Here is a 17750-nt window from a genome sequence, read left to right on the forward strand (position 1 = left end):
TTATTTGAGAACCAACAAATATTCCTTCTTTAATTTTTCCTTCACTTACATTTGGAAATTTCTGCCTGATGTACAAAAATCCAGGACTATCCTTCTTCACTGCTATTAAAATTTTTCATTAGTCCTAGCTTGATATGGAGACGGGGTAAAAATATTTTTTTGGATTCAACTAAGGGCTCATGAATAATATTTTTCCCATTTGAAGTTAAGTTGTCTCATTTCTTCCACTCTTTGGTTACATAATGTTTATCCCTACCTCGGATGTCCCATTCGCAAAGGAAACATGTGTACTTAGTACATACATGCCTAACAAAATAGCTATAACTTTCAAACATGTTCCAGCTATGTTTTTTATAATTTATTTTTTCAAGAATGTCTAGTAGCCTAAAATGCTAACTATTCATTGAAAAATGAAAAAAAAATCCATTAATAAAAATTTAAAATTTTTTCAAAAATGGTGGATGATAGAAAGATTCTGAGTTCATATTCGTTTTCAGCATCAAAAAACAGATTAAAATCATGTATCGCATGTTAGGAAACAAAAATTATGTTAATCAGTGTTATGTATGAATTTCACATTAAAATTTCCCCAATATTTGGTGTGATTGATCGTTAAGTCATTCCTAAATCAGTTAAGGAAGTATCTACTATGTTGGAGATTCTTGTGAATGAGTGGAGGGAAGTGCAACGATTTACGGGAAACAGCAGTCACTTCCCAGCAGTGCAGGCGTGTAGTTGTTCTCCGTAGCTTGAACGTTATGAATACAGACTTTATGTACTAAACTTGTACACAATGATTTTAATAAGTATTTTTGTGTTATTAAATCTGTAAACTTACACGCATAATTATATACTTAAACTAAACTTTTCGCATGAGCCTTGTTGAAAAGGTTTTTAGAAGATTATTTAGAGTACTATTTTGAGAGTTACAACAGCAGTACTGGTGTACGAATAGAAGATAAAATTTTAACAATATCTTTTTTCTATAAATTTTAGTTATAGAACCAGTTTGGTTTCTTTAATAACCATACATCATACTGCTTCGCTATACACATATGGAGAGAAAATATAAATACAGAAATATAAAAAGTTAAAAAAAAAAGACAAAAATCATTAAAACTGAACATTTTATAGTACATGAACATGTTATAGTATTTAAAAATGCCTTTTCTCTTCTTTTATTTATTTTTTTAATTAATTATGATAGCAAAGAGAGATACTGCATTAAAAATTGTTCTTCTTGTTCCAGAGTAAGATCTAAATGATCATCGACATCGGTATTTATACATTCTGAAAACCGCTTAAAAGCTTCTTGTTCTTTTGAATGTTGTTTAAGAAATGATTGCGGATTCATTGATGTAGATGGTATTGCACCATCACCTGAAAAAAAGAAGAAAACATTTAAACAATCAACATTATTTTTTTTTTTATAAACACCTGAGATTGGATTTGGGTTTGGTCCAGAGGCTTTGGTTTGGGTTGAATTCCCAATAAAGGCAAAGAATTTTCAGGTTAAGTCAAATTTTAAAATGATCTTGTCAAGTAGATTACAAAAAATAATATAAAATAGAAAATTATTTTCATTGTTCTAATATAATAAAAAGTATTTCTAACGTTAATGTTTATTTGGAGAAAGGTAAATTATGTGTGGTGTTGTGTAAGTATTTTAATTCTCAGATAGCTGGTGTAATAAAATGCTACCCAGGTAGCATTACAGGTATTCATTAGTGATTCAATAAATTTTTAACTGAAAAAAAATTACATGGAAACTATAAATAAAAGTCTAACACAAAAAAGTTAAAATAAAAATACATCAGGCATATATTTAAAGTTAACTCCATTGTAAAATTAAAACAAAACTGAAAAATATGAACAAACTTTATTACTGATGCAAAACTACATTTATTTACTACTTTTCTATACAGCTGCCTTCAGTTTTAACAGATTTTTCATAGCATTTCACTGGCTTCTTTATTTCTTCTTCAAAAAATTCTGCCATCAGTTGACTTAAACCACACAGTAACATCATTTTTTTCATTTGTCAAACCTTTATGATATAAGCCACTGTTTACGATGAAGAAAAAGAAAACAAATTACTGGGAGCTAAACCAGGGCTATAGGAAGAATGATTCAAGATTTTTCAACTAAATTTTTCTGACTGTCTCACTGTCTGATATGTTGTGTGCAATCAGGAATTATCATGCAAAAACAAAATCCTTTTAGCTCTTCTAAGATTTTTTAATGTTCTGCAATATAGCTGGCCGCTACATTCTTCAACAAGAAGGTTGTTCACTGACCCTTAAAATGAATGGCATGACTGTCTTATTTTAGCACTATTTACAATATTCAGCATGTAAACATCACAAATTTGCTTGTGAATTTCAGCCACAGAATTGTTTTTTGCAAAAAATTGCCAAAGATTGGTTTATTTCATATACTTCACACTTTGCAGGATCACAGATTGTAGCACTCATTACAAATGGATGAACATAAACAATAAAATTACAAAACTAATGTTGCTAAAATCTGACAGTTGATTGAAATAACTATGTAAGTGCAGTCTGTTTACATCATGTATGTAGGTGGCAGATTCAAAACAGATATTACTTTAAAAACAAGCCTCATAATATCTGTAAAATAAAATCTAATAAAAAAAGAAATTCATGTAGAAAAAATTAGGCAACAAAAAATATAACACTGCAACTGGTAAAAAGTACGCTTCCCTATAAAATAATTTTCTATTCTGATTGGTACTTAAATAGATAATGCTATAATAAGATAAATTATACAATAAAATATACAAAGGATTAAAGTCCATAAAAATGATTTAAAATGTAAATAATTTAAATATATAGGATATAAAAAATTATTATAAAACAATTCACAATTAAAAAATTGTTGAACGGGATGCAGAAAAATCATGATTTTTTTAAAAGAATTTTCTATGAGATTCACTGACTCAGTAATATTGTTTCTGTAAAAGAAAATCTTTTAATTGTATTCTAAATAAATTGGTGAGAATTTTTAATATGTTCAAAAACTTATCAATGCCACAGAAGTAAAACATGGCTATTAATTATAAGTTGAAATGATGTGTTGAATTATATGAAAACAGTTCTGTTGACTAGTTAGGTAAAGATGGGTATTGTTATTTTTAAAGAATAAGTTACTATTTTTTTTTAGCAAAGACTGTATTATTACAAGTTTTTTAAGCTCACAATGAACAAATAAAAGTGAAAGAAAACATTACATTCTATAATGTTTATTTATGACAACTGTTTTACAATTTGATGATTTAGAAGTAACATAAAATTGTAGCATAAACATATTTTTAAATTACAGAATTGGGGTTAAGAAGTTTTTACGGAAAAAAATCTCTAGCAATGACTAAAAAATTATTTTTTGTTAACTATATGTACCACTTCAATAATTTAGGAGTAACATAAAATTAATTTATAGTTGAATTTTTATAATTGGTGGTTAGATGGGAGATCAACTGAAGTATCTATAATAATAAATTAGTCTTTTAAGATTTACTTTAGTAATTTATGACAAAAACACAAACTATCCACGAAGAAATACTAGTAAGCTTTGTTGAAATATAGGCATAAACTTAGTTTCTTCCATGAAATAAGTATTAATTTACAAATAAATTTCACTTACTCCCAGATATTACACATATTTCAATATTAAATGCAATCTTTAAAAAAAGGTTGCTGTGTGACAACAATTTCATTATAGTTTCATTTTATTGATGGACTAGAAATCAGAGCTAATTTTTTACTAGCTGTAACTAAAAATACAAAGAATTTCTTCAAATCTATGTCAATATGAACTTTTTTCATTAATATAATATAACCAGGAATTATTAAAGCAGCTAGAATATGCTAATTCAGTAATTTTCTTTTTCAGTATAGTGACTGTGGATAAAAATAGAAAACTTTTTAAGTTTCTATGAATCTGTGTAAAATACTGTAATCCGTCAATGTATACTGCTCATTTTCTGAAATACTGCTTGGGATTGAATCTCAGAACCTACACATTGACAGCTGTGTAAATGGTGAAGATTGACATACCCATTACCGGCAAGTTTCAATAAATCAGCTTGTGGTCAACAAGTCAACAAGATATCATTAAAATCATGTTTATTTCAACAAAGAAGTGTACTGACTATGCAGCTAAGTGTTTGCTTAGCTCGGTCAGGTTTTATACAAGTAATATTCTTTTACTTTGGCAGATTCAAGGAAAAATGCTGACTTATAATCCTTGATGTTCATTCATTTATATTATTATATTATATATATAATATATATATAAAAGAATGAAATGCTGAGAAAAACTGAGCATCGTAAACCTACTACACAAATCAGTAATTACTACTGATACATATTTTTCAGCTATACATATTTATAATATAAATATATTAGTAAGCAATGTAACCAAAAGATTAAATAAAAGCAGCATTTTAACATGCAATGAACCAAAATGTAAACTTATGAAGCAGTGAGGAAAACCAATAACTATTCCTGTATTATAAAAAAAAATTGTTGTTTTGCTATGTCGCGCATGCTATTGTCCCATGCAATGGATAAAATAAAATTTAAATGTTTAGAAATAGAATTTTATCAGGATGAAAATTTAAAAAAACATATAAACCTAATATTTTGTTATAAAATTATCCTCCACAGATAATATCCCACTTTCAGTTTTATTATTTTGGCAATTACAGATAACAGATTATAGTTAGAATACTTATAATAAGGTAAGTATTATAGTGGGTTGTAATTTAGATTGTTTTACACATCTTGATGTTTTGAGATCTCCCAAGTGTAAAGAAGTAAAAATAAAACTAGAGTAAAATTTTATACAAATGATTGGATGATTGTGTTTTGTCATGGTAATTTATTAACAATTTGGTAAGAAAATATATGGATTGTTGACTTGCTTTTGTGAAGTAAGGGAGATTCAGTAAAAAAAAAAATTTAGACAAATAAAGGATAGGCTCTGCTGGGATATGATAACTATCATATTCTACATGAATTTTGGTAAAACTTCAGCTGGTAAGTTTTATTTTAACATTTATTAGTAGCAGTATAAAAAACTGAAAAATCTTCACTATCTATCTTAAAACAAAAAAATGTTTTAAATTTTCCAAGTTTTCTCATTACTATGAGGGTGAATCAAATATAAATGGCAATTTTTCTTTTTATAAAATTATTGATAAATAATATACACATTCATACCTTCATCATTTCTCTATATATTCTTCTGAACAAACTACACACTTTTGCCAATGATTTGGAAGCTTGAATATTCCCTGTTTACAAAAGGTTTGAGGACGAGTCGTCAACCAATTGCGCATGTGCTCCTCGTCATCTTCATTGTTTTCGAATTGTTCCCTTCCAAGTGATTCTTTCAAGGGTACAAACAAAAAATAGTCACAGGGAGGCAAATCTGAAGTGTAGAGAGGGTGGTCAAGGGTTTCCCAGTGCATTTTTTCAAATTTATCCCATGTGAAAATTGCAGTATGCAGCCTAGTGTTGTCATGGAGAAGGATGACATCTCTGATGGTCATACCCCATCTTGTTTCAGCTTTTGTTGACTGTAGCAGCTGACAATAGTAAGCTGCATTCACAGTTCGTTGATTGTAGAGAAAATCAATGAGTAAAACTCCCTTAGAGTCAAGAAAGATTTTTGCAAGAATTTTTTCAGCTGATAGATGGGTTCTGGCCTTCAATGGGCAACTCTCATCCTTCCTTTGCTCCTCCTTACTCGCCATTTTTGACTCTGGAGTGTAATGATGGACCCATGTTTCATCACATGTGATGATATGCCTCAAAATCAACCCCTTCTTGCCAAAATCGATTCAGAAGTCTCTCACAGATCTCTCCAATCTGACCTATTTTTGATTTTTGGTCAACAACTTTGGAACCCATTGAGCACTAATTTTTCTAAAGCCAAGATGATCAATGATAATGGATTGAGCACTCCTATAGCCGATACCCACTAAACAAGGTACCTTTAAACAAATTAAAATTTCCGCAAGTTTAATGTTTTCATTGGTTAAAAACTTTAAGATTATACCTTATAAAACATACAACGAAACCTCTTGCTCACTCATGGCTGTACTGACGACAGAAAAGAGTGAAGGAGCTAACAAAGCCGGCTCAAAGCTAGCAAATTACCATTTAAATTTTATTCACCCACATATTAGTTTTTGTGAAAGACTGTGATAGGGTTAAATACAAATTATAAAGTTTTCCATTTATTTTATTAATTTACATGCTATGGATATTGATAAGTTTAGCAAATAACTATTTAAAAAAAAAATGATTTCAATAGAAGGAAAAAATAATTTTTCACTACGCTCGCAATCCAATCTTTGAAATTTATTTTTTGAAGTTGATGCCAAATCCAAACAAATTATGTACACTTGTAATTTTGTAATCTAATTGTAATTGTAATTCATTTATAATTTGGCGCTAACCTAAAGAAATGACCAGAATGCAAACTTCTAGGAAAAATGATCATCTTTTCCTTTTCAGTACAATATATGAAAAAAAAAAGTTTTTTTTTCTCTTAAAAATGACAGCAGCTACATACAATTGATGAATCCCAGGAAGCTGCTACATACAGAAAAAACATCAAATGTAATTCCAAACTATGTCAACAATAATTGTGATGTCCTTCATACTCAATAAAACTAGCTACAGAGTTGCGAGTAATGTTCTACCATAACATATCTGACAGTAACAGTCTTGTAAATGAAGGTATGTGTATAGTCAAGAAATTCAAATGGCCAGCTGTTAGAAGAGACCAGTCAGAAGATGGTGAGTAGAAAGATGCTATTTTAATTCAATTTGATGATGACACCATTGGTTATCATGCAAAAAATGCAGATGGCGATTTCAATATTGCTTGTCATTGTGACTTTCCAATTTGATCTCCTTGATGGAAAATGTAACATCTCAGCCTTTCATCTGGAGGTACCGGGTTCAAATCCTGGTCAGGCATGGTGTTTTTTATATGCTACAAAATTTCCACTTCATATTCCCACACACTAACTTTAAAGTTTACATGGTGATATAATTATCCAAAAAAAAAGTAAAACCCGCTGAAAGATATGGGAATGTTGAATGTCAAACGGCTCCGCTAATTATAGGCTGTAGTAGTGGTACACAAATTACAAGGCACTATACCTAATACAGCTATAATTGATGGCAAAAAGATTTTTGTGAAAGTCAAGTGTATGTTGCTTCAAATGAAGTGAAAATCTTAGAAGGATTTTCTTTGGAGCCTAAAGTACTTCTTTCTTTCCTTTCCTGTTTAGCTTCCGGTAACTACCGTTTAGATAATACTTAAGAGGATGAATGAGGATGATATGTATGAGTGTAAATGAAGTGTAGTCTTGTACATTCTCAATTCGACCATTCCTGAGATGTGTGGTTAATTGAAACCTAACCACCAAAGAACACCGGTATCCACGATCTAGTATTCAAATCCGTGTAAAAATAACTGGCTTTACTAGGACTTGAACGCTGGAACTCTCGCCTTCCAAATCAGCTGATTTGGGAAGACGCGTTCACCACTAGACCAACCCGGTGGGTGGAGTACTAAACAAATTAAATGGTGATAGATCACTGGCAGAAATGCATAAACTATGAGCTCTGCCTAGTTGATGTGTGTGTTTTTTTTTTTAATTAAAGCAAAAGTTTTTATTTATTAACCCACCCAGAAACACACAGCATACCTTTCAAACTTCAGGATCAGAACCTTGCAACAAATAATTTTTTTTGATTTTTGCTAATTTCTAAAAACGTTCTTAGATGACTTTGATGTACTTTACATTGGACCAACAGGAAAAATTGCTTTTCAAACAAAAACAAAATGGTTCAACCATTACAAAATTATACATGAACACTGAATGTTGGTAATAAAAAAAAACAAAAAAAAAACAATAAGGATCGTAAGGATCGAATTGAAAACCTCATCTTTTTCTAAAGTTGATTATAAATAATTCTCAGGTCAAATATCTAAGGGAATAAAATTTGAATAAAAAAGGTTCAGTGGAAATATTTTTCAGAATTTTAATCAAAATTTTCATTATGGTAAATGAGTTTAGCACTGGAAGAAAACAGATTGGGTATTCACTTAATATTTAAAGCGTTTAAAAAAGAGATTTAAAATAAAACTGCATTAAGATACATGGAAATGTCATTAAAAAAGCATAAAAAGATTGAATTAGAGAAGATTCAACTAGATTATTGTTAATATATAATTGAATAAAAAAATTAGCTGTTTTAAATTATTTATAGCACAGTCTTTATGAAAAATAAAGGGTTAATCCAACACTATATCCAAATTCATTAAGCAAACATAGCATATTTTTACCTCTTTCACTTACCATTAAAATGATTTGCAAATTGCATCAATGTGTTATCAAAATTACTTACAGCATTTACTAGCTGAGTTAAGTTGTCATTAATGTTCACATTTATATTATTAAAATTCAGATTATCTGCTATAAAAAATAAATGATCAAAAAATAAATATATATGTTGTAATAAACATGTTATTTTTATTAAATAAGATGGGAAAGTATGTTACTACCCAATCAACAATGAAGGTAATAATATAGTTTGTCAACTAGTAAGGACTTTAGAAAACATTAATTTTCAACAATTTTTTCTTCTGAAAATAACTAAGTAACAAGTAGCTAATTTAAAAGAACCAAAAAAACAGGTTCTGAAAACCTGCCTTTTTTCCATCCTCCCAAAATGTTTGTTTGGGTGTGGTTTATTAATTAGATACAGGAAGAGAATTAAAATTAAAGCACTCTCTGCACCTTTGATAAAAGTTTTAAATATAGTTGTACAATATGCTTATTAATTCTTCAATGCAGGACTTCAAACTTTTTATAACATCTGAAACCCTTACTATTTGATTTTTTTTCTAGTTAATTAAACTAAACATTCATGCACAGTTATTTCAATTTCTAACTTAATTTTAATTTAAAATTATTTTTCTGTTCTAAACATAAATCTATTTTGTTAAATTGGAAGTCATTTAATAGGATTAAGTAAAGTGTTGGATCTGTCTAATTTTTAGAAGCTGTAATTTTCTACGTTGTTAATCATTTTACCATAGTCTATCACTTTAGATTTTATTAATTTAAGGGAAACAAAATCCAAACTATAAATAAGATAAATCACATGTTTTTTTTTTTCATTTTAACACAATACTACATGACAGTCTACCTCCATATTTATCCATACAATAATATTTTTAATTTATAGAAATTCAGTTTGTTACTCATTTCTATAACTGTAACATAATAATTTAAAATAATAAAAATAAATCATGTTTGTATTAAAAAAAAACACTTATAAAAGATAAAAGAAACATCAAATAAGTTTATTGACAATTTTATTAAAATGACACAGGCATATAATCTGCTCTTAAAGTATTGCTAAGTTTATTATTGTTTCTAGGCAAAGTGTTAGCCTTAAAGATATACTTCAGAGATTTCAGTTAAAAGTCCATTAAATAACAAAAGCCATTTTAGGTATATATAGCAGCTTTCAGATTTCCAGTTATCTATGAGCAATTAATATATAATCAAACTATATTGACTAACATATAATCAAACTGTTTTTGCTGCTTTCTAAAAGAAAAGCTTACGTGATAAAATATAAAAAAATAATAAAAAACTGAAACAGATTCCTAAATATAAACAGAAATTCAAAACCTCTTGCAAAGAGTATTTAGAATGAATGGTTTATGCAGTACCATTATCTACTTGCAGTTTGACAATCAAGATTTCATCTATGTAAAGCTTTTCAATGGAGTAACACAATATATTTATCTGGTATATAGTATTCTTGGAAAAAAGGCAATTTATTTTTTATAAAAAAAAATGTCTAGCTAAAGTTTCTATACAGGTGGAAAACTTTGGTAATGCACAGATGTCTGATGAATTGCATATAGGCCCAGAAATTACTTTTGTATATCAATTTAAATGGCTCTAAGTTTCAAAATTTAAATTTCTTGGAGATTTTTACTGCAATGCTCTATGGAGCTGAAATTTGGATGATAAGAAAAAGCATTTGTCTGAATTGAGACATTTGAGATGTGTGTGGTGCAGAATAATAAATGTTAGATGAGAAGATCATGTAACATGAGTAAGTTAAAGAGAATAGGAGAGAACAGGAAAATGCTAAATGTGATTGAATATAGGAAACAGAACTGGATAGGACATTGTATGAGAAAAAAAAATTTATAAGTGGATGTGACAGGTTTGGTGAATGGAAGAAAAAGAAGAAATTTCAAATGATGGATTGGATTATGGAAAAGAAAAACGACTTCTCACACCAACAGCTGAAGTAGTGTATTTCAAAAGTCATCAATTAATTTGCAATGACTTGCACCTATCTAATTATCTAATTATGATGTTACTATTGTAGTAACAAAATATGTTCTGGTAATTTAGTTATTTCATGAAAGCATATGGTTTTTTTTGTATGTTAAACTAAGGATTTGCTATAAATAAACAGAAGTAATGACATAATACAAAACATATGAAATGAGTTGTTTATTTATTACAGGCTATAATATTATGATTTTCTTTGACTTGGCGTAATTATTTACAAAAATTATTTCTAAATAGCATGTACGCATCAATAACTAATATTCTTTTGAGTTATATAGGCTTACAAAACTACAAGATTAAATTGTACAAAAAAATATATAAAAAATAAAGTGTTAAAGAAATGTAAATAAAAGTAATATAACTATAAACATTATTAAATTTATTCTAAAAAAAATTATGAATACTATAGAGATATTAATTTAATCAATTAAAACATTAATTCATACAATATTTTATAAACATAAAACATGAAATGATTTCATAAAAAATAAATACAGTAGAATAAATAACAGATGAAATAAATACTTAATAATTAAATTACAAATTTAAATAAATAAATAATAGCAAAAATAAATGAATATGGTAGAATAAAATATTATAAAAAAATAAAAATAATAATAAATCCAAGTCTGTATCACTTTGAGAACTAACTTTTGTTGCAACCAGTAACACATGTTCCGCATGCTGGGTTATATAGGAGTGGAGTAGAAGAGGCAATTAGGAGCAGATTGTAGGAGGACCCACCTTTAGATCTTACATATATTATAATATAAAAACTAACCTAACAGTTTTTTTAAATAAATTCCTCGTACCTGATATCAGATTTTTAAAGCAATATTTTCAATTCATTTGGTTGACTAATATGTATAATTATAAACTTATCTTTCAATTAAAAAGATTAATATTTCTTGTAGTACTTTTGAAATTTATGGATTAGATCATGTCACAAAAGTACTGTAGGTAATTGAATCTGAAACTTAACGAAGATTCAGATTTTTTTAATCCATGATATTTAGTTAAAATCAATAACAATAGCTAAGTTAAAAACATCAATGAACTAGACAACAAAACTAACTGAGGTGTATACACTGATTCTTACATAAATGCCAAGCTCAGTAAGGAGAAACTATCCAATTGCACTTTTTGAATGTTAGAAATAAGTATAATATTTTGAAAATTCAATTTATTCTAGAAATAGAGTTGTTGTCTATACTTCCTTATATTACTGTTTGTTGTATTTTAAGTGATAAATGTTAACCGATATAATGTAAATATATTAAATCATTTCATAATAATACATTTTTGAATGATTTGAAAAAATAATATACGAGGGTTATTCTTTTTTCAAGGTCCGATCGATCGTGAAATAAAAACCCGCGCAAAAATCAGATGAACCTTTGCGCATATGTGTTGCTCAGTGTCTTTAGTATGACCTTCAATCACGCCGCATCACTTCGTTTAAACATGCAGCTAGCACGCAAACATGTCTACAACAATAGCATCTCCTGCCAAGAGTGAAGGTGCGTGGTAATTTGATTTCTTCAGGCTGAGGGTTGTAATGCAGCTGAAATTCATCGACGAATAAGTAATGTGTACGGTGAAACTTCAATGAGTGACAGCAAAGTGCGGCAATGGTGCAGGATGTACAGATGTTCATGATGCAGGTGGTCAGGGAAGGAAGCGAGCTTCAACCAATGATCTTATTGAGCGAGTGGATGAGGCAATTCGAGAAAATCGTCGGTTCACAATTTCTGTATTGAGTGATTCGTTTCCTGAAATTTCAAGGTCAGCTCTCTACACCATTGTGAGTGAGAGACTTCAGTACCGCAAACTGTGTGCGAGATGGGTTCCCAAGATGCTGTTGACGATCACAAAACAATGAGAATGGATGCCTCCCTAACGTTTCTCCAGCGCTACTGCAATGAAGGAGAAGATTTTTTGAACAAAATTGTCACAGGGGACGAGATATGGGTCCATTTCGAAACTGAAGAAACGAAAGAACAATCCAAACAGTGGATGCATTTTCATTCTCCCAGTAAACCAAAGAAGTTCAAGCAAACCTTCTCCAACAGAAAGTGCATGGCTACTGTGTTCTGGGACCGGAATGGAGTTCTCTTGGTGGAATTCATGGAACGTAGCACGACCATCACTGCAGCCTCATACTACGTCACTCTTCAACGTCTACGAAGGCCAACTCAGAATAAGCGGAGAGGAATGTTGTCATCAGGCAGAGGAATGTTGTCATCAGGCATTGTCTTTCTCCATGACAAGGCTCGGCCATACACCGGAGCTGTAACAAAGAAGCTCCTGCAACGTTTTCGTTGGGAAGTATTTCATCACCCACCATACAGCCCAGATTTGGCTCCATCCGATTTTCACCTCTTTGCTCATATGAAACGCTGGCTAGGAGGACAACATTTTGGCACAGACATCGAGCTGCAGACCAGCGTAGAAACATGGATGAAAACACAGGCGGCTCCGTTCTATGATGAGGGTATTGGAAAGTTGGTACCACGCTGCGACAAATGTCTAAATTGGAGTGGCGACTATGTAGAGAAATAGCGTAACTATGTAAGTACTTGTTACAAATAACAAATTTTTTATTTTCAGTGTGGTTTTAATTTCGTGACCGATCGGACCTTGAAAAAAAATAACCCTTGTATAATAAAAAAAAAACTCACTTGTTACTGTGGCATTATCATCAATGTCATTGCTATTGCAATTACTATCACTAAATTCACTAGATTCTCCCTGCTTCTTTTTTAACTGATTTACTGCAGTTTGTTGCTGTTTACTACCTACTAACATAATGAACAATAACATAAAAAAAAATTATTAGTTTATAATCCAACAATAACATAAAGAACACTTTTTCAATTTGGTACAAACAGCAATGTAAAAATTAACCACAATATAATCTCATAAGTCAACCAAACTTTACCCAAAAGAAGTTATGTTAATGGATCAAAAACAGAGAGGTGAAGAATTAATTTTGGGATAAAAATTTAATGATGAAATTACATTTAAATTTTACAAAGTGTTCTTCAAATCATACATTTTGTTTGTAACTATTAGCACACTAAATAATTTAAGCACTTTAAGTCATTATAATAATTTATAGTCATTTATAGTGTATTTAAGTATACTTAAAAAGTACATTTAAAGTATACATTAAAAGTATACATTTAAGTATACTTAAAAAGTCATTTTAGGAACGCGTCCACAAACAATTTTTTATGATTTAAGTTTAAAACGATATAAAATGGAACATGCAATTTTTTTGCAGTGCTCTGTAGACATTAATATGACATATTTTTATTATTTAAGGATAACAATGCTCAAATTATTAAAATTGTAGATTTATTGCATTTTCAAACGTTTCTGACATTTGAAAAGTCATTTTGTGAATATGCCCATAGTTTGGCCAAATGTTGTAACTAGTTATGCTAGTTGGTGCTAGTGAGCAGTCATGTGAAGTTTTGTCAACAAAGAAGTCAATATTTTAGTGATTTCTGTATTCAATAATATTTTTTTTCAAGTTCTTTTCAATTCATCATTTGTGTAGCATACTTCAATTGTTTATCATTACAAGAACGCCATTTTTCATTTATTTTGCCAATAACATTACGTGTTTTGTGATATTCTTTAAAATATTTTGTATCTTAATTGATAACCTTGAAACCATTCAAGATGGCGTTATTTCAATATAAAGATGATCATTATGTCAAATCATCATTTCGGGAAAGGTTCTTTCATTTCGGGAAAAGGTCATTTCTGGAATGTACTTAGACAATGATGCACGTTCCTGGAATGATTAATTCATCCTCAGAATGATGTTTGATCTTTACAAGTGTGAAAAGTATTTGATTTTGTTATTTTATGTAAATTTTGTTTGTTTCAGTGACATGATGGAGAAAGATAAAAATAAAAAAAGACCAAAAAGCAGATAAACAATAACAGTTCAGCTTACTTCAGACAACATGAAAAGGCTAATGTGAGGAAATGCAAATTTCTAGGTAAAATGATACTCAAGCAAAGGGAAATGGAAAGAAAAAAAGACAGAGAATACTATCAAAGAAAAAAAGTTGAAAGACTAAATCTATAAGTGAAATAACTGAAAGAAAAGTCAAGAGAGAAAAGTATGGAAGAAAAATTCACAGAAATATAGAAAGAAAAAAGATTGCTGGCAAATATATTAAATAATAGCCCTCCAGAAACTAACAATGAAAGCGAAAATAATCCTGGTTCTTACGCATCACAAAGTTTAAAAAGAAAAACTGTAAAAATAAATAGATCTACAGAACTATAAAAAGAAAAAACTCAAATCAGCAATATACAATGAAACATAGTCTGCAAAAAAATTGTGAGAAATAAAACAGCACGCAGAGAGAGAGAAGCAAAGAAAAAGATTGATTTGTCTAATAGAAACATCAACGAGTTAATGACTGTTCTCTCATTTCTGAAGTAAAAAGGAAATTATTGTTTGCCGAGGTTTTAGTATCTCAGCTAAAAGAGAACTCTGAAAAGTTACCGAAAAATTCTAAAGAAAGGGAGGTATTTCAGAAGTGCGTGAGTGGCAGTTGAATTAAAAAAATATTGCTTTAATAAAGTAGCCCAAAATCTTTTGCTGCAGAACAAGGACAACCGAAATATTTTAGTTTATGACAGAAAGCCTCAAACATTCCTGATCAGTAAAAGTGTTCATGAAAAAATTCAGGTTTTTTTGAAAAAGATGATGTTAGAAGAATGTGTCCTGGTAAAAAAGACTGTATCAAAGGAGGAAAACAAAAGCGTTTGCTTTTAGATAGTGTAAAGAATTTACATGATAAATTTGTCACTACAACAGCAATTGAATTGTCCTATGCTACTCTTCTAAGAGAAAAGGCATATTGGGTTGTGTCTCTCAAATAAAAGATTGTGGCGCTTGTGCGTAAAACATGAAAATTTTTAGTTCAAACTAAACAAACTGAACAGAGATTGGGTGATTTGGAATACAATTCTACATCAACAATGATGATTCAAGCATACAACTGTGATGGTACCTCGTATGATTGTATGTTTGGTACATGTTTGACTTGTGGAAAAATTGAATTGGACCCTGGCAGCAATGAAGATGCAGTAGATTACTGTCAGTGGCAAGTGACAAAAAAAGACAGAATAAAAGGGGAGAAGAAAGTTGTGAAGATTTACTAAAAAATGTTACTGTTACAAGCTCAGTGAAGGATCTGAAAAAATCCATAGCTGAAGATATTTTTGATATAAAAAAACATGTTTATGGCATGAATGAAAACTTTAAGGCAGAGCGAGAAGTTCAAGATCCTTTAGTTGAGACACAGATTTAGGTACAAATACATTTTGTTTTGCTGAAAATTGTATGACTAAATATGCAAAAGAAATACAGTCTATACACTTTGGAGCATCTAAAGGCCAACTTACCTTCCACACAGGCATCTTTTACTTGAAAAATAATGATTTGATACAGACTGGCCGTTTGCAACTGTGAGTAATAATCTTGACCATCAGGCTCATGCTGTTTGGGGTCACTTAAAGCCAATTCTACAGAAACTTTTAAGTACAAGAGAAGGTGTCCAAACTCATCATGTGTTTTCAGATGGTCCTACCCCGCAGTATCTAAACTGTACAGACATTTACTTATGGATAAACACTCTGATGGACCATTTTCCACAAATTACATCTGTATCTTGGACTTACAGCAAGCCTGGACACAGTAAAGGACCAATGGATGGTGTAGGTGGCTTACTAAAGAAGAGAGCTGATGATTACGTTTTAAAAGGAAAAGATGTCCAAACAGCTCCATATTTTATCAATTATTTGATAAGTCAATGGTTTTAGTTCAAGAAGTTACCAAAGACAAAAACAAGGCTGTGAAGAACTCATTACCTGAAAAATTGGATGCCATACATGGAATCATGAATGTAACTAAAATAAAGTGGCAGAAAGCATTGGACGTACTGATATTATATCAGCATGTGAGATTTTTGAAGACAGTAACATTGGAGGCTTTTGCAAGGACTATCCAAAATAAAGAACCAGAAGTTCCTATAGACATGGAAGTTTCTCAAGAACCACTGTCTTTGAAATTTAATAGAGCAAGCATTTACCATGATGTGTATGGTACCAGCAGCTCAGATGAAAAAAATTTGTGAACACTTTCAGACTGAGTCCATGGATGTGAAACGAACTTCATGCTGTTAAATCCTAAGATTGATAGCATATCAATAAGCATATTCAGTTGCAGACTAGAAGAAAACCAGGAGACCGACCATTCTGACTGATGCTTAACTGGCTGAGGTTAAGAATGATACAGTATTCACCTTCAAAAAGCTAGAGGAGACTACCAGCACACTCTCAGATTTCATATGGAAGTGCTCAGAGAGCAATGAAGTAGTTACACTTTCGTGCGTATCTAGTTTGCAATGTTTAGGAATTGAAGGAGCCTCATAGAGAAAAGTGCATAGTGTGCTGTACATGGTTTCAGTCATTTGTTGACAACCGTGGAACTGCAGAGGTTGACCGTGTTTTCTTCACTGATGAGGTGTGATTTCACCTTAGTGGATATGTAAACAGTCAAAACACTAGAATTTGGTCAACTGAAAATCCACACGTGTTTCATGAAAACCTCTTTATCGAATAGTGGGTCCCATTTTCTTTGGAGTTATAGTGAACAGTGTTGTGCACCAAGACATCATTATACAGTTTATTACACTTCTTGAAGATGATGAACATGATTGTTGGTTCCAGCAGGACAGTGCCATATGTCACACATCTAATGAAACCATGCATCTCTTGTGCAAGTTTTTTGCTGAGCGTATCGTCTAAAGGTTGTGGTCCCCATGTTAACCCGATTTGACATCCCTAGATTTCTTCCAGTGGGGTTATCTTAAAGGAACGGTCCATAAAAACAGGCCACACACACTGGAGGAACTAAGATGAACATGACAACGGAAATTAACATCAGTATACATGTTCTCCACAAAGTGGCCTCAAACATGGTAAAAAGAGTTTGTACATACAGTACTGAACAAGACAGCCATTTGTAGCATATGTTGTGAAAATAAATAAATCTTTATAAATATTATTACCTAATGTCTTATTCTTTTTGTTACTTTGATCTGTGCGACTTTTGGATCTCTCTGTATTTTAATTAAACAATCTACTTTTAGGGCCCAGAAATTAATTTCATTATATTTTTGTGACTTGAGGTACCTGCTCAAATGTCTTACTTGATGGGACTTCTAATTCTATATAAACACCATGAAATAATAAATTGCCCAGTAAATACTAATCATAATTAAGTCTT

At 30.4% G+C, this 17750-nt stretch overlaps 2 protein-coding genes across 2 annotated transcripts; one reads left to right on the plus strand and one right to left on the minus strand.

The window, feature by feature from the left end:
- Positions 1-567: 567 nt before the first annotated feature.
- Positions 568-13237, minus strand: LOC142321210 (uncharacterized). Its single transcript, XM_075359207.1, has 3 exons — positions 13111-13237; positions 8405-8521; positions 568-1380 (listed from the first exon to the last, which is right to left on the minus strand). Exons 1-3 carry the CDS (start codon positions 13235-13237, stop codon positions 1199-1201), a joined length of 426 nt encoding a protein of 141 aa, XP_075215322.1. The 3' UTR covers positions 568-1198.
- Positions 13238-15439: 2202 nt separating this feature from the next.
- On the plus strand, positions 15440-17452 carry LOC142321211 (uncharacterized). Its single transcript, XM_075359208.1, is given in 3 exon segments — positions 15440-15557; positions 15766-15935; positions 15938-17452. Coding segments are annotated over 3 exon segments (633 nt in total). The 3' UTR covers positions 16283-17452.
- Positions 17453-17750: the final 298 nt, after the last annotated feature.

Source organism: Lycorma delicatula, chromosome 3 (genome assembly GCF_047948215.1).
Source record: "Lycorma delicatula isolate Av1 chromosome 3, ASM4794821v1, whole genome shotgun sequence".
Taxonomy (NCBI): Eukaryota; Metazoa; Arthropoda; class Insecta; order Hemiptera; family Fulgoridae; genus Lycorma; species Lycorma delicatula.